The 18,955-nt window shown below is 36.6% G+C and overlaps 1 protein-coding gene across 1 annotated transcript in view; it reads left to right on the top strand.

The window, feature by feature from the left end:
* The window catches only part of COL24A1 (collagen type XXIV alpha 1 chain), a 355,028-nt gene that overhangs the window by 118,014 nt on the left and 218,059 nt on the right, over positions 1–18,955 (top strand). The window contains 1 exon segment of the mRNA XM_044914336.1: positions 11,315–11,368. Within this exon segment, the coding sequence (XP_044770271.1) occupies positions 11,315–11,368 (54 nt within the window).

The following is an 18,955-nucleotide window of genomic DNA, read 5'->3' as shown; positions in this document are numbered from 1 at the left end:
GTTTTGAGCACTAAACCCATGCTTCCTCCCAGTTCTGGCAGCAAACCACCTTCAAATTTGGTAGCAGGATAGTTAGAATATTTGTTGATTCAGCTGTTAACCTCCCTGGACTACTGAGATTGCCAAATAGTTGAGTTTTGGATGATGTTCTTGGTAAGTGGGGCCAGTTGTTTACTACAAAATGAGCCAAGACCACTAATCAGAGGGATACCAGCTGTGGTCAAGCAGTGGGTCCTCTTTTTCCCCTAGGGTGGTCTTCACTAGAGACAAATACCAAAGTTCATTTGGAGAGTCTGCTCATATCAAACAAAGGCATGCTTCTAAATGTCCATTTTAGCACCTCAGTGGACTTTACTTGGGTAAGGCAGCCTGCAGCCAGTTGAATAGATCTTAGTCCAGATGGATCCCCTTTACTTAAACAAGTTACTTCTTAACAAAGAAGTATCACTTGGGATTGGTTGAGTAATTTGATGTTTTTAGTTATTATTCAAAAACTGGTGCTGAAAGAAAATGTGATCAAATCAGTCAATAACAAATCATTTCTTGAGTTCCTACTGTGTAAGACCTATGGCTAGTAAACACTATAGGATATATACAAAAATAATATATTGTCTATAATTTGGGGCAATTTATAGTCTATTTTGGAAAAAGAAGATATATATATACACATATATGTATATATGTATATATATACATATATATATATATTTATACTGTCAGAGAGTGGCAAAGGCATCATGTAAGAAATAAGTAGTTATTATAGTTCAGTGTTAGTAGAGAGAGATTAACATGAGATGGAAGGATTAGGGAAGGGTTCATGGAAAAGATGGATCTTGAATTAGATTGTTGATGAATAAATGGCAGGAAAAGGGGAGGGCATTCCTGGCAGGGTAAACCACATGAGCAGAGCCTAGACATCTGGGTAATATGGATAGTGGATTTATAGATCAGTGAATGAAACTGACTAGCTGACGCAGATTCCTTGTGTTGGTATAGAGTGATAGATAAGGTTATAAAACTAGGCTGGTGCCAAATTGCATAAGACCTTTGATTCCAAGTGATATCAAGGCAGAGTGTTCAGTAGCTAGATAGTGAAGCCTAATATTACAGTTCTTGTATTGTGAAAAATATGGAACCTGCCCCCCGATCTCCCAAATGAACCAGCCAAAGTTTTATTGATTTGCCTGGTTTCTGCCCATAGTGGCCACAAATTTCTGTCCTTTCATAGTGTAGGTGGGAGTCTCCATAACTGTTGTCTGAAAGAGGACAGAATCTCCTGCCTACCCAGGATGAATCTTAGTACTATTAGTTGCTATTACTAACAGTACTTAGTACTGTTGTTACATTGAGGTTGACCTGAGGTTGCTCACTAGATTAATGAAGAAATCTTCCCACCCAGAGGAAAGTTAGCAACAACTAAGACAACTGTCTTTGAAGATACTTTCTGTTCCCAGTACTTGGTCTATAACCATCTCTTCCAATTCCTCCTTTTAGCAGGCAATACAGTAGAGGACCATTTATTGCCCGATTGACTGTACAATTTGGTTAACATGTTCACTGCCTATTCCCATGGACTTCCCTCAAATCTCATTAATGATGTGGTAAGGCCTTCACACTTCCTCTTCCAGAAAGCTGTGTCTCCATTAGTATCCCATTCTCATCACCAGAACTGTCAGAGACTATGAAGGATCCCAAACCTGCCAGTTAGCCTGATAGTTTCATAGATTTCTCTTAGAAGACACAAGACTCCTGGGACAGAGATGAAGGACAGTTTATTATTCTTAACAATAGCAGTTTCCAGAGTATCAGCATTTTTGCTCTGATTCACAGAGCCTTTCTTCTCATAGGGTGATGTGAAGAGAGCTAGATGACATTTGCATATGCAGTGGTTGTATTGCATAAGAGGAACTTTGAACTTAGAGAAACTAAATCTTTTATAATGGTCAGTTATAAAAAAAAAATGTATTCCAGAAAGAGATTATTATATGGAAAGTAAGCATTCCTGCCTTTTGCTACAGAGGGAGACACTATGGCCATCTTTGCTATATGGAAATCCTTAAAACGATAGACTGGATCAATGGATAGTTAGTAACCCATTTGTATAATGTGCAGAAATGCAAGAGACTATGGAGGATTGTATACCAGTAGCATGTTAAGTTAAATGTTAGAGGTATAAAGATGGGTAAGATAGCTTCATTTTCCTCTACGAGCTCACATTTTATTGGAAAAAAAGAAATAAACCCTTGATTACTATATAGAGTCATTAGTACTAAATAGCCATATTAACCAAGTTCTATATACATATAAAGGAACAAGCTACTGATTCTGGCTAAGGGGGACCATGAAAGGCTTCACAGATTGTTATATTTGATTTGGCAACAGATTATATGATGAGAGAACCTGGAGTAGGGAGTTAAAGAAGACTTCTAAGAAGTACAGTTGCTTGAGCGAAGACTTGAAGAAATAGTAGTGGCTTATCAAATGGAAACAGAGGGCAATGGTATTCCAGCACAGATATATGAGGAAGCTAGGTGTGTTTAAAAAACTGCATATAATTCAGTGTTTTAGTCAAGTTTGTTTCCATTAAAAATGACAAAACCTACCTCAAACAGTTTTAAGCAAAACTCAGGATTGGCTAATGTAATTAAGAAGTCCAGCAGTGCATGTGCCTAGAGTTTTGGCTGGATACAGGAGTTTGATGAATATAATCCAGATAGTCTCCATCTTTTAGCCTTATTTATGTCTGTTGGCTTCATTCACAGGAACATATTATGGAAAAGGTGGCCCTTGGCAATTCTAAGCTTATATTGCCCTCAGAGTTAGCAATCTTAGCAAAAAAAAAAAGCATTCTTCTTTCTTTATAGCTCTAGCAAAAATTCTGAGGTGGATTCCAGCCAATCTGGCTTGGATTACATGATCATCTTTATTTATTTATTTATTTATTTATTTATTTATTTATTTATTTATTTATTTAATTCTTATGTTAATCCCCATATATTACATCATTCGTTTTAGATGAAGTGTTCCATGATTCATTGTTTGTGCATAACACCCAGTGCTCCATGCAGAACATGCCCCCCTCAATACCCATCACCAGGCTAACCCATCCTCCCACCCCCTTCCCTCTAGAACCCTCAGTTTGTTTTTCAGAGTCCATCATCTCTTACATGATCATCTTTAAATCAATCACAGTAATCATGAGGTTGGAATGCTGTAATTGGCAAGATTTGGGTCATTTACTCACCCCTGGAAATAGGGACTGGGACCAGAAGCACATAGACTGCAAATTGAAGAGTCGTTTTTCAGAGATGGTGAGCATACAAAAAAGAGGATGCTCTCTACATTTTACATCTTTGGTGCCCAGTGTCTACATATTACCATTCTTCCACTTATACAGTTGTTTTTCTTTTTTTAATTAAAGAGCAGAGGGGTAGACTGAGGGAGAGAGAGAATGCCAAGCAGGTTCCACGCCCAGCATGGAGCCCAATGCAGGGCTCAGTCTCACGGCCCTGAGATCATGACCTGAGCCAAAACCAAGAGTTGGATGCTTAACCAGCTGAGCCACCCAGGCACCCCCCAACACACTTATATAGTTTTTAAAATGCCTCTGGTAACACAGTACAGCCACCCATACAGTTGAAAATATACTCTTCCTCTCCAAAGGAAGATAACCCAATGATCACTTATTGCTCGTAGCCTTAAGGCCAGGTTCCTGGAGTAAAGTGCATTCTTTGCAGTGAGGCCTGAATCTCAAATAATCAGTATGATTTTAGAAGGAAAACAAAATAGCCACAATATTCATTCCATTTGGAGAAACTGGAGAATAGGAAAGAAGGTAGAGTGGCCCAGGCCCATGGCTGTGCATTTAAAAGAAAAGTAGGCAATTGATATATGCCAGTTCCTCATAACAATATAAATCAACTTTTTAAAATCATCTAACTTCCCACTCCTTGCCACAAACTTACACACACTGAAAAAGGGAGAATCTGAGATAAAGGGTTTCCAGAATATACACTGTATGGTATGAGGAAATATTTTTGTTCCTAGCCTATGTTCAATGCCAAGAATGATGCCTGATACATAGTAACATGTTAAATGAATAAACTGATATTCTTTAATTAAAGACACTTACAAGAATTTTAAATGAGTCAAATATATAGATGTGGGGTACCTAAAATGATACTTATCCAAAGGTAAGTATCAAATCATAGTCCTGTTATTACTTCCAAAACAATTTGAAATCTGAGCTTCCCTGATTTTTATCTGGGGACAAGTTTTCTAAGGGTCTTTAAATGGTTGCAAACTGTTGTCTACCAAAGAATGGTGATTATCTAAAACACCCAGTACCAATTACCTTTTGTTTTACACTTTTATTGAGGTGTAATTGACATATAACAAACTACATATACTTAAATTGTGCAATTTGATAATTTTTGACATATGTATAACTCGTGAAACCATCGCCAAAATCAAGATAGTGAACAAATCCATCAAATCCCAAAATTTCTGGGGCATCTGGGTGATTCAATTGGTTAAGCATCCAACTCTTGCTTTTGGCTCAGGTCATAATCTCAGGGTCCTGAGACTGAGCCCCGTGTTGGTTCCATGCTCAGCTAGAGTCTGCTTGAGATTCTCTCTCTCCCTCTTTCTCCCCTTTCCCCCTTCCCCTGCTTGTGAGCTTTCTCTTGCTCTCAAATAAATCAATACATCCATAAATAAAATCTTTCTAAAAATCCCAAAATTTCTTTGTTCACCTTTGTAATTCTTCCTTTCTGTCTCTCATGTTCCTCCCATCCCCAGTCTATCACTGATCTGCTTTTCGTCACTATAGGTTATCCAAATCTAAGGGTCAAATAATGGTCAAAATAGTTTACCTTAAAATTAGAAGTTTAGTATAGCTTTGTGTAAAATAAAATGACTTTGCAATTGATTTTGTAGAGTGACTTCAAACATACTGATAATATTATTTAAACAAAGTCTTATTAAACAAGTCAGAGAGTGTACGTTGTGTTATAAGGAATTTTCATTGTCTTTATTGTTTCTGGATTTTCCCTGCTGAGTTTTTAGGATGCTACATATTAATGGAATTCAGCTGTGCTATATTTACTATTCAAAAATATAGAATTGCAAAAGGGAAAATACATGAATAGCAGTAATCATTTACAAAGATTGCAAAGATTTTCAATGATATCATAATGAAAAAAAATCTGTTTTTATGGTTTTTAGTTCTAAAACAGCAAAAGGCAGTGAAAGAAAGCCAGATACCTTGATGAATTCCTTATTTCGCCTTTATTTTTCCAGAGGCTCATATTTTCTATTTGTGGTTTTCCCAGAAGACAGAACAGTTCCTTAATTTGCAGTTGCATGCTGCTCTGTGCTTAAATTTCATTTCTATAGTTTCCTGGGAAAGTGAATTTATTAGTTCTGCCTTGTCAAATATTTTTTTTTTTGGCGTTAACTTTTATATGGATTATTCTCACTCCGAAAAGGTCATTTTAATCCTTTTTTTTTATTACTTTCTTATTTGGATTCACCATATTACTGACATGGCACGTACTTCCACAAATGCTAAAGAGCAAAATCTTATGATTGTTTTTTGGATCCATTTCTCAAATGGAATTCTCCCCTTACAGAACCTCTCTCCCTCTGACTGCATTTTTCTTGTTTGCGATTGTTACAATCCTATCTATAGAAGCTATGCTACTTGGGTTTTTTGGGCAGTGTTTTGTTTATTTGTTTGTTTGACAAAAAATAACTTTGAAACTGCAAAACTGAAAATATAATTATTCAAACAATTCATTTTTAATTTGGTCATCAATTGAAGCGGTCAAATCTTTATTGAATATACTGTATCCAAGCACCAAACTAGGCTTTGAATAACTTTGCCCTTTAGGAGTCCATAATTTATGTGTTGCTCTAGCTTGAATGATTTATTAATTTTATCCTGTTTTATTTTTATTTTTTAAAGATTTTATTTATTTATTTGACAGAGACAGCGAGAGCAGGAACACAAGCAGGGGGAGTGGGAGAGGGAGAAGCAGGCTTCCCGCGGAGCAGGGAGCCTGATGTGGGACTCGATCCCAGGACCCTGGGATCATGACCTGAGCCGAAGGCAGCCGCTTAACAACTGAGCCACCCAGGCACCCTTTATCCTGTTTTAATATGATTGTTTTTATAAGAGATATATTCATTTCTACTTTGTTCAGACTTATAAACTACTTAAGATAAATTTAAGCCAACTGTATTGTGTTCATGTGTATTTAAAGTATGATTGATATAAAAATCAATGAAAATTTGAAAATTTTCAAAAGAGTTAAATGGCCTAAATGATGCTACTGTCTATAACAACATTTTATTTTATTTTTTATTATTAGGTAGTTCATTTGTTTAATTATTATTTTTTAATTTAAATTTTATGTTAACTGTATGTAGTTAACATACAGTGAAATATTGGTTTCTGGAGTAGAATTCAGTGATTCATCACTTCCATACAATACCCAGTGCTCATCACAAAAAGGCCCTCCTTACTACCCATCACTCATAGCCCATCCCCCACTCACCTCTCCTCCAGCAACCCTCAGTTTGTTCTCTATCATTAAGAGTTTCTTATGGCAGGGCGCCTGGGTGGCTCAGTCGTTAAGCGTCTGCCTTCGGCTCAGGTCATGATCCCAGGGTCCTGGGATCGAGCCCCGCATCGGGCTCCCTGCTCCACGGGAAGCCTGTTTCTCCCTCTCCCTCTCCCCCTGCTTGTGATCCTGCTCTCACTGTGTCTCTCTCTGTCAAAGAAATAAATAAAATCTTTAAAAAAAAAAAAGAGAGGGCGCCTGGGTGGCTCAGTTGGTTAAGCGACTGCCTTTGGCTCAGGTCATGATCCTGGAGTCCCGGGATGAGTCCCGCATCAGGCTCCCTGCTCAGCAGGGAGTCTGCTTCTCTCTCTGACCCTACCCCCCCTCATGCTCTATCGCATTCTCTCTCTCAAATAAATAAATAAAATCTTTAAAAAAAAAAAAAAGAGAGTTTCTTATGGCTCGTGTCCGTCTCTCCTTTTTTTCTTTTCCCCCTCCCCATATGTTCATCTGTTTTCTTTCTTAAATTCCACATATGAGTGAAATCGTATGGTATTTGTCTTTCTCTAGCTGACTTACTTCACTTAGCATAGTACTCTGTAGTTCCATTCATGTCACTGCAAATGGCAAAATTTCATTATTTTTGATGGCTGAGTATTATTCCATTGTGTGAGTGTGCATTAAATATATGCATATTATATGTGTGTATGTATATATACCACATCTTCTTTATCCATTCATCAGTAGATGGACACTTGGACTGTTTCCATAATTTCGTTATTGTAGATAATGCCGCTGTAAACATTGGGGAGCACGTATCCCTTTGAATTAGTACTTTTGCATTCTTTGGGTAAATACCTAGTAGTGCCATAGCTGGATCATAGGGTAGTTCTATTTTTAACTTTTTGAGGAACCTCCATACTGTTTTTCAGAGTGACTGCACCAGTTTGCATTTCCACCAACAGTACAAGAAGGTTCCTTTTTCTCCACATTCTTGCCAACACCTATTGTTTCTTGTGTTGTTAATTTTAGCCATTCTGACAGGTGAGTGCTTTTCCTTTATGGTCAGGAACAAGTGAGGGATGTCCATTCTCACCATTTTTATTTGATAGGGTCCTAGAAATCCTAGCCACAGCAATCAGACAATAAAAAGAAATAAAAGGCTTCCAAATTATTGACATCTGTTGTCTCCTATTCCCCTGGTCTTTGACACTTAATGTCTTTTTAATATTCCTTTACTATTATTTTAATGTTTAAGAAGGAACAGATATTCATGGATATACTTAATATTCCATGTTTACCCAGAAGTCACCTCAATAACTTTTATCTTACTGTTTTATTGAAAAATAAAACACAGATACAAAAAGTATATAAAACAAATGTGTATCACAACAGTTGTAAGACAAACACTATTGTGTTTGCTATGCAGGTCAACAATAGAACTGCCAGTTATCCCCAGAAGTTTTTTGGATCTCAACCCAACCATAAGCCTTCCTCTCCTCCCAAAAGTTGGCAGTGCTTTTTTCTTTTACGGTTTGTCATTCAAGTTAGGTTAAAACTGTAGTATAGGCTTATTTTGTTACTATGTCTTTCAGTCTACAAGTTCTCTTTCCATTTCCCTTTTCCCCCTTACAAATTAGCTGTTAAAGATCCCTGGTCATGTGACCTGGGTAGTCACATACAGAGGCCTGGCCATATTCAGTTTTCTTTGTTTTTGGTGAAACTATAGGTGATACTGTATTCTTTCATCAGAAAGCACATAATGTCTAGTTCCTTGTTTTATGATGTTAGTAACAGTTGATTACTCAACTGCCCAGATGTATTAGATTTAGGTGGTTACAAAATGGAGATATTTTTGCTGTATCATTTCTTTTTTATTTGTTGGCTGAATACGTTCCCTCATCTACTATTTGGTTAGTAGTGGCACAGTATATATGGGAAAGTAGAATAAATGCTCAATTCTTCACCTTTACCGATTTTCAAAATAAGGAGTTGACTTCCTTTCATCCTCTAAAAGTGGGCAGTTCTTTAACTGTATCATTAAAACTCACGAATTTAAACATATTTGATATGTTTCAATCCATTGCAGTTCTTATCCTTATAGAAGTTCATACTATCCCATATCTGCTCAGTGGGATCTTCTTCAAGCCCCCTCGGTTCTTTTAACATAACTCTCGATTTGACATCTTTTATAGTCTTTTTGCTTTCTGGAATGACAAGGTGTTTCAGGCTCATCAGGAGGATGTACAGGAACTATGAATTTATCCATGGGGATCCTCTGAGCCAGTGGTTATAAACCAGTACCCAGGGACCAAAAGTAGCTACCAGACTTGTCAGGTTCTTTTTGTTTGTTTGTTTTGTTTTTTTCTGAGAGAAACAAGTCAGTCACTCGACAATGACAACTACAAAATACATTTTTTAGCACTTACTTTGTACCAGGTGTTGTACTAGTTGCTGGAAATATTATAGTTCATAAAACATAAAACTACCTTCAAAGAGTTTACAATCTGATGAGGAAAATAATATAAGCCATAACGCTACATTAAGTGACCTTGTAGGACTCTAGGATAGTGCGAGAGTTCTTAGAAGAGAACTAACTCATGGTTTGGGGATCAAAGAAGCCAAATATCATTCAGTTTTCTTGGTTTGTCTGCCTTTTATTCCTCCTTATGTTCATTTATTTTGTTTCTTAAATTCCACCTATGAGTGAAATCATATGGTATTTGTCTTTCTCTGGCTGACTCATTTCACTTAACATAATACTCAGTAGCTTCATCCATGTCGTTGCAAATGGCAAGATTTCATTTCTTTTATGGCTGAGCAATATTCCATTATATATCCCACATCTTCTTTATCCATTCATTAGTTGATGGATATTTGGGCTCCTGCCATAATTTGACTACAGAGAACAAATTGATGGTTACTGGAGGGGAGGTGGGCAGGGAGATGGGTTAAAGAGGTAATAGGTATTAAGGAGGACACTTGTGATGAGCACTGGGTCTTGTATGTAAGTGATGAATCACTAAATTCTACACCTAAAACTAATATTGCACTGTATGTTAATTAGCTGGAATTTAAATAAAACTTGGAAAAATATTATTCAATTTTCTATTCTATTTAAAACATAAGTCTTCCAGGTGAAGAAAGATGAGGGAAAATTATTTAGGCAGACAGAGAAGGCATAGGTGAACCTGATTTTTTCTTTCATTAGAAAAGCAATGGACAAGTCTATATTAAACATATTCTGTTGCTAAACTTAAATCTGATTCTATGACCAGTTTTTCTGTTATCACTGTCTTTTCTCTTGCCAGAAATGTCCCTAAGTAATATTTTTCTCTATAGAATACAAGTTTTAAATCAGAACCAAGGCATTTCTGTCCTAATCTGGACTGGATGAGTTAGTATCACTTTCTTTTGATTTTTCTTTCCAGGATGAGTATTCCAGAATCATCCTTGCAGTTCCATGTAACTTGTGAGCATTTTTATTACCATGATATTTACTTCTTCACTGAACTACCTTTTCTAGCTCACATTCATATTTACTTGTAACTTTTACTTTTTAAGATGCTGATTTTTGGGGCACCTGTGTGGCTCAGTCAGTTAAGTATCTGACTTTGGCTTAGGTCATGATCTCAGGGTTCTGGGTTGGAGTCCCACATTGGGCTCCTGCTCAGCAGGGAGTCTGTTTCTCCCTCTGCCCCTCCTCCCACTCTTTCTCTCTCTCTCTCAAATAAATAAAATAAAATATTTTTTAAAAAGATGCTGATTCTTGTACTCGTCTTACCTTCTGTTCCTTTGCCCAAGTCAGCAGGAAATACTGAAACAGCTTTATCTGTGACAAAATCAATAGAGGTAAAACTGCACTTATTATCTTATTCTCATTATTAAAACTGATCATGATGAATCACATTCTAATTCATTATTGCAGTGAGAACATTGATTGATCTAACCATTTTAGAGCAACGTTCTAGACCTTTCCCCAGCACAGATTTTATTTAACACTACAGCTCCTTTCTATTTCTTGAGCCAACTATGTTAGGCTGCTAAAATACAATTTCCAAAAAGGTAAAATTGTGATTCTTAGGCAAATATAAAGTAAACATGGGTGTGAAAAATTTTTTGAACTCATTAATTAATGATGAAACCAGTAAGATATTAAGATGAGTTTGACGAGCATTTGAAGAGCTAAGTATTGATTATTAAATATGGGAATGTTAGAATAAGATAATTAAATTAGATACAAAACTGATTAATGTCCTGTGTATTAACCCATAACCTTTATGGTTATTTTTTTCATCAGACAAAAGTTATTTGCATTTCTAACTAACAAAAATCTACAAGTTAACATTTGGTTAGTAAACAGTGAATCTAACAAATTACATTCCCCTAATCCATGGGTGGCCATGTGTCCCGTAGGTCATTGAAAGGACCTATTATGAACCTTTTTGCCTTTTTTCCATGTTGTGGATGGTTTTGGATTAAGACTTTGGTTCTCTTAGACTGAATTGAAGAGTTTTCTTTGGGTCTGAAGATTTTGAATAACTGGTGAAGAACTGGTGAAGTAACTTTGTCAGTTTTGTATTCCAGTGTTAAACAACTGCCTAATAATAGACCTTTAATACTGAGTTTTTGAGCAGTATAAATTACTTTAACTGGGAATGAGAGAATGGCAAAGGAAATTTTCATATGCTTATTGGATTTATAGTAATGGCTGTTGAGTAAATTCTCTATATTTTTATGTTCCCTAGGGTTTTCCAGGAGATATTGGGATTCCTGGACAAAATGGCCCTGAAGGATCAAAGGTAAAAAAAAAAAAAAAAGAAGAAGAAAGAAAGAAAAGGAAAGAAAAATAAAAAAGTATTATATCTAGAGTTTTCTAATCTCACATTTCAATGAATGGTTAAAAAAAAGACTTTAGGAATATCAGAACATGTCTGGATGTTTTTGAGCTGTCTCAGGTGTGTTTAATAAACTGTAGAGCTTATTTTAAGATAATCAGGAAGTAGCTTGCATGTTTGGTTCTTTCGGCACCCTTTGTTTAGCTAGAGTATATTATCCAACTTTTTGGGTTCAGGTCATGGAAAATGATTTTCCTTGTTTGGTATGGACATAAATTAGGGGGATAATATTTTCAAAAAACATAAATCACTGAAAAAGGATTTCTTGGAAGAGATGAAAAAAACCTAAAAAGCCATAACCTATGATGTACAGATGAGAGTTTTCTGGCCACTGAAACCCTTTAGGGTCTATAAAATATCCTCTGATTAAAATACAAGAAAGTCTACGGTGTCCTGGAATTTATACATAGTACAAAATAACTGAAGAACCCTAAGCATTTTTAACTTCCTTTACTGTTGTTGTGTATATATTACTAGAAATTAGCATTATTTATTTATTTATTTATTTATTTATTTTATTTATAGAAGTATAATTATGATATACCCTATTAGTTTCCTATGTACATCATAGTGATTTGACAACTTAAAATACTATGAAATGATCGCCACAATAAATGTAGTTACTGTCACCATATAAAGTTATTGAAATATTATTGACTTTGTTCTCTATTCTGTACATGATCTCTCCATAACTTGATATTTTCTAACTAGAAGTTTGTAACTCTTAAGTCTTTCACCTATTTTGCCTCCCTACTCTGACCCCTGTCCTCTGTGGTAATCAACAGTTTGTTTCCTGCCCCTGTGAGTCTGTTTTTATTTTGTTTTATTTGTTCATTTTTGTTTTCTAGATTCTATGGTAAATGAAATCATATGATATTTGCCTCTGTCTGACTTATTTCACTTAGTGTAATACCCTCTAGGTCCATCTATGTTGTCACAAATGGCAAGATTTCATCGTTTTTTATGGTGGAGCAATATTTTGTTGTATATATCTACCTCATCTTTTTTTATGATTTCTTAAAATTTTATTTTATTATGTTATGTTATCACCATACATTATATCATTAGTTTTTGATGTAGTGTTCCATGATTCATTGTTTGCATATAACACCCAGTGCTCCATTCAATACGTGCCCTCTTTAATACCCATCACCAGGCTAACCCATCCCCCCACCCCCTCCCCTCTAGAACCCTCAGTTTGTTTCTCAGAGTCCATAGTCTCTCATGGTTCGTCTCCCCCTCCAATTTCCCCCCCTTCATTTTTACCTTCCTACTATCTTCTTCTTTTCTTTTTTTTTTTTAACATAAAATGTATTATTTGTTTCAGAGGTACAGGTCTGTGATTCAACAGTCTTACACAATTCACAGCACTCACCATAACACATACCCTCCCCCATGTCTGTCACCCCGCCATCCCAATCCTCCCACCCCTCACCACTCCAGCAACCCTCAGTTTGTTTCCTGAGATTAAGAATTCCTCATATCAGTGAGATCATATGATACATGTCTTTCTCTGATTGACGTATTTCACTTAGCATAATACCCTCTAGTTCCATCCACGTCGTTGCAAATGGCAAGATTTTGTTGTTGTTGTTGTTTTTTGATGGCTGCATAATATTCCATTATGTATATATATACCACATCTTCTTTATCCATTCATCTGCTGATGGACATCTTGGCTCTTTCCATAGTTTGGCTATTTTGGACATTGCTGCTATAAACATTGGGGTGCACATACCCCTTTGGATCACTACATTTGTATCTTTGGGGTAAATACTCCGTAGTGCCATTGCTGGGTCATAGGGTAGCTCTATTTTCAACTTTTTGAGGAACTTCCACACTGTTTACCAGAGTGGCTGCACCAGCTTGCATTCCCACCAACAGTGTAAGAGGGTTCCCCTTTCTCCGCATCCTTGCCAACATCTGTCATTTCCTGACTTGTTAATTTTAGCCATTCTGACTGGTGTGAGGTGGTATCTCATTGAGGTTTTGATTTGGATTTCCCTGATGCTGAGCAATGTTGAGCACTTTTTCATGTGTCTGTTGGCCATTTGGATGTCTTCTTTGGAAAAATGTCTGTTCATGTCTTCTGCCCATTTCTTTCAAAGATTTTATTTATTTATTTGACAGAGAGAGAGACACAGCGAAAGAGGGAACACAAGCAGGGGGAGTGGGAGAGGGAGAAGCAGGCTTCCCGTGGAGCAGGGAGCCTGATGCGGGGCTCGATCCCAGGACCCTGGGACCATGACCTGAGCCAAAGGCAGACGCTTAACGACTGAGCCACCCAGGTGCCCCCCTTTTTTTTTTTTCCAAAGGTTTTTTTTATTTATTCTGCCCATTTCTTGATTGGATTCTTTGTTCTTTGGGTGTTGAGTTTGATAAGTTCTTTATAGATTTTGGAGACTAGCCCTTTATCTGATATGTCATTTGCAAATATCTTCTCCCATTCTGTTGGTTGTCTTTTGGTTTTGATGACTGTTTCCTTTGCTGTGCAAAAGCTTTTTATCTTGATGAAGTCCCAATAGTTCATTTTTGCCCTTGCTTCCCTTGCCTTTGGCAATGTTGCTAGGAAGAAGTTGCTGCAGCTGAGGTCGAAGAGGTTGCTGCCTGTGTTCTCCTCTAGGATTTTGATGGACTCCTGTCTCACATTTAGGTTTTTCAACCATTTTGAGTCTATTTTTGTGTGTGGTATAAGGAAATGGTCCAGCTTCATTCTTCTGCATGTGGCTGTCCAATTTTCCCAACACCATTTATTCAAGAGACTGTCTTTTTTCCATTGGGCATTCTTTCTTGCTTTGTCGAAGATTAGTTGACCATAGAGTTGAGGGTCCATTTCTGGGCTCTCTTTTCTGTTCCACTGATCTATGTGTCTGTTTTTGTGCCAGTACCATACTGTCTTGATGATTACAGCTTTGTAATAGAGCTTGAAGTCTGGAATTGTGATGCCACCAGCTTTGCTTTTCTTTTTCAACTTTCCTCTGGCTATTTGGGGTCTTTTCTGGTTCCATACAAATTTTAGGATTATTCTAGCTCTGTGAAAAAAGTTGATGGTATTTTGATAGGGATTGCATTAAATGTGTAGATTGCTCTAGGTAGCATTGACATCTTCACAATATGTGTTCTTCCAATCCATGAGCATGGAACGTTTTTCCATTTCTTTGTGTCTTCCTCAATTTCTTTCATGAGTATTTTATAGTTTTCTGAGTACAGATTCTTTGCCTCTTTGGTTAGATTTATTCCTAGTTATCTTATGGTTTTGGGTACAATTGTAAATGGGATCGACTCCTTAATTTCTCTTTCTTCTGTCTTGTTGTTGGTGTAGAGAAATGCAACTGATTTCTGTGCATTGATTTTATATCCTGCCACTTGACTGAATTCCTGTATGAGTTCTAGCAGTTTTGGTGTGGAGTCTTTTGGATTTTCCACATAAAGTATCCTATTGTCTGCAAAGAGTGAGAGTTTGACCTCTTCTTTGCTGATTCAGATGCCTTTTATTTCTTTTTGTTGTCTGATTGCTGTGGCTAGGTCTTCTAGTACTATGTTGAATAGCAGTGGTGATAGTGGACATCCCTGCCGTGTTCCTGACCTTAGGGGGAAAGCTCTCAGTTTTTGCCCATTGAGAATGATATTTGCTATGGGTTTTTCATAATGGCTTTTATGATATTGAGGTATGTACCCTCTATCCCTATACTCTGAAGAGTTTTGATCAAGAAAAGATGCTGTACTTTGTCAAATGCTCTTTCTGCATCTATTGAGAGGATCATATGATTCTTGTCCTTTCTTTTATTAATGTATTGTATCACATTGATTGATTTGCGGATGTTGAACCAAACTTGCAGCCCAGGAATAAATCCCCCTTGGTCGTGGTGAATAATCCTTTTAATGTACTGTTGGATCCTATTGGCTAGTGTTTTGGTGAGAATTTTTGCATCCATGTTCATCAGGTATATTGGTCTGTAATTCTCCTTTTTGATGGGGTCTTTGTCGGATTTTGGGATCATAAAATGAGTTTGGAAGTTTTCCTTCCATTTCCATTTTTTGGAACTGTTTCAATAGAATAGGTATTAATTCTTCTTTAAATGTTTGGTAGAATTCCCCTGGGAAGCCATCTGGCCCTGGGCTCTTGTTTGTCGGGAGATTTTTGATTACTGTTTCAATTTCCTTAGTGGTTATGGGTCTGTTCAGGTTTTCTGTTTCTTCCTGGTTCAGTTTTGGTAGTTGATACATCTCTAGGAATGCATCCATTTCTTCCAGGTTATCTAATTTGCTGGCATAGAGTTGCTCCTAATATGTTCTTATAATTGTTTGTATTTCTTTGGTGTTGGTTGTGATCTCTCCTCTTTCATTCATGATTTTATTTATTTGGGTCATTTCTCTTTCCTTTCTGATAAGTCTGGCCAGGAGTTTATCAATCTTATTAATTCTTTCAAAGAACTAGCTCCTAGTTTCGTTGATCTGTTCTACTGTTCTTTTGGTTTCTATTTCATTGATTTCTGCTCTGATCTTTATTATTTCTCTTCTCCTGCTGGGTTTAGGCTTTATTTGCTGTTCTTTCTCCAGCTCCTTTAGGTGTAGGGTTAGGTTGTGTATTTCAGACCTTCTTGTTTCTTGAGGAAGGTTTGTATTTCTATATACTTTCCTCTTAGGCCTGCCTTTGCTGCATCCCAAAGATTTTGAACAGTTGTGTTTTCATTTTCATTTGTTTCCATGAATTTTTTAAATTCTTCTTTAATTTCCTGGTTGACCCATTCATTCTTTAGTAGGATGCTCTTTAGTCTCCATGTATTTGAGTTCTTTCTGACTTTCCTCTTGTGATTGAGTTCTAGTTTCAAAGCACTGTGGTCTGAAAATAGGCAGGGAATGATCCCAGTCTTTTGGTACCGGTTGAGACCTGATTTGTGACCTAGGATGTGATCTATTCTGGAGAATGTTCCATGGGCAGCAGAGAAGAATGTGTATTCTGTTGCTTTGGGATGGAATGTTCTGAATATATCTGTGGAGTCCATTTGGTCCAGTGTGTCATTTAAAGTCTTTATTTCCTTGTTGATCTTTTGCTTAGATGATCTGTCCATTTCAGTGAGGGGGGTGTTAAAGTCCCCTACTATTATTGTATTGTTGTTGGTGTGTTTCTTTGATTTTGTTATTAGTTGGCTTATATGGTTGGCTACTCCCATATTAGGGGCATAGATATTTACAATTGTTAGATCTTCTCGTTGGATAGACCCTTTAAGTATGATGTAGTGTCCTTCCTCATCTCTTGTTATAGTCTTTGGTTTAAAATCTAATTTGTCTGATCTAAGGATTGCCACTCCAGCTTTCTTTTGGTGTCCATTAGCATGGTAAATGGTTTTCCACCCCCTCACTTTCAATCTGGAGGTGCCTTTGGGTCTAAAATGAGTCTCTTGCAGACAGCATATCGATGGGTCTTGTTTATTTATCCAATCTGATACCCTGTGTCTTTTGATTGGGGCATTTAGCCCATTTACATTCAGGGTAACTATTGAAAGATATGAATTTAGTGCCATTGTATTGCCTGTAAGGTGACTGTTATGGTATATTGTCTCTGTTCCTTTCTGGTCTATGTTACTTTTAGGCTCTCTCTTTGCTTAGAGGACCCCTTTCAATATTTCTTGTAGGGCTGGTTTCGTGATTGCAAATTCTTTTAGTTTTTGTTTGTCCTGGAAGCTTTTTATCTCTCCTTCTATTTTCAATGACAGCCTAGCTGGATATAGTATTCTTGGCTTCATATTTTTCTCATTTAGTGCTCTGAATATATCATGGCAGTCCTTTCTGGCCTGCTAAGACTGATGTCAAAAAGTGTACTGCCTATGTTTTCTCCTCTTTCATTCTTTATTTGGGCTCGCTCTCTTTTTTCTTGATGAGTGTTACTAGAGGTTTGTCAATATTTTTAAACCTTTTCAAAGTACTAGCTTTTAGTTTCATTGATCTTTTAAAATGTTTTTTGGTCTCTATTTCATTTATTTCCACTCTGATCTTTATTATTTCTTTCCTTCTGTTAACTTTGGGCTTTCTCTGTTTATTTTCTAGTTCCATTAGGTGTAAAGATAGATCATTTATTTCCTGTTTCTTGAGGTAGGCCTGTATTGCTGTGGACTTCCCTTCTCAGAACTGCTTTCCTGTTTCCCATAGATTTTGGAAACTTGTGTTTCTATTTTCATTTGTCTCAAGGTATTTTTTAATTTCCTCTTTGATTTCTTTGTTGATCCATTGGTTGTCTAGTAGTGTGTTGTTAGTCTCTATGTGTTTGTGTTTTTTCTAGTTTTCTTCTTGTAATCGATTTCTAGTTTCATGTTGTTGTGGTCAGAAAAGAGGTTTGATATAATTTCAATCTCCTCGAATTTATTGAAACTTATTTTGTAGCCTAGTAAGTGACCTGTTATAGGGAATATTCCACATGCACTTGAAAATATGTGTATTCTACAGTTTTCAGATGAAATATTCCATATGTATATCTATTAAGTCCATCTGGTCTAATGTGCTATTCATCTGGTCTAATGTGTTGTTTAAGGCCAGTGTTTCCTTATTAATTTTCTGTCTGGATGATCTATCCATTGATGTAAGTGGGATATTAAAGTCTCCTGCTATTATTGCTTTACTGTTAATTTCTCCCTTTATGTCTGTTAATATTTGCTTTATAGATTTAGGTGTTCCTGTGTTGAGTGCATAAATATTTATAAATGTTATTTCCTCTTCTTGGATTTACTCCTTTATCACTATGTAATACCATTCTTTTATTTTTGTTACAGTCTTTGTTTTAAAATCCATTTTGTCTTTTATAGGTATTACTACTCCAGCTTTCTTTTCATTTGCATTTGTGTGGAATATCTCTTTCCATTCTTTCACATTCAGTCTATATGTCTTTAGAACTGAAGTGAGTCTCTCGTTGGCAGCATATAGATGAGTCTTGTTTTTCTTATCTATTCAGTCACCCTATAGCTTTTGATTGGAGTGTTTAGTCCATTTACATTTAAAATAATTGTTGATAGGTATGTACTTATTGCCATTTTGTTCATTGTTTTCTGGTCGTATTTTTAGTTCTTCTCTGTTCCTTTCTTCTTTTGGTCTCTTCTCTTGTGTTTTGATGCTTTTCTTTTTTTTTTTTTAAGATTATTTATTTCTTTGACAGAGAGAGACACAGTGAGAGAGGGAACACAAGCAGGGGGAGTGGAAGAGGGAGAAGCAGGCTTCCTGCTGAGCAGGGAGCCCGATGCGGGGCTCGATCCCAGGACCCTGGGATCATGACCTGAGCCGAAGGCAGATGCTTAACTGCTGAGCCACCCAGGGGCCCCTTGATGCTTTTCTTTAGTATTATGTTTGGATTCTGTTCTCTTGATCTTTTGTATATATATTTTAGGATTTTGGTTTTTGATTACTGTGAAGTTTATATATATTGACCTTATACATAGCAGTCTATTTTAAGCTGATAGTTGCTTAAGTTCAAATACATTCTAATAGCACTGCATCTCTTCC

Source organism: Neomonachus schauinslandi, chromosome 4, assembly GCF_002201575.2.
Source record: "Neomonachus schauinslandi chromosome 4, ASM220157v2, whole genome shotgun sequence".
In the NCBI taxonomy this organism is placed as follows: Eukaryota; Metazoa; Chordata; class Mammalia; order Carnivora; family Phocidae; genus Neomonachus; species Neomonachus schauinslandi.
Note: the sequence above shows the minus strand (reverse complement) of the source record. Positions and strands in the feature narration are given on the sequence as shown.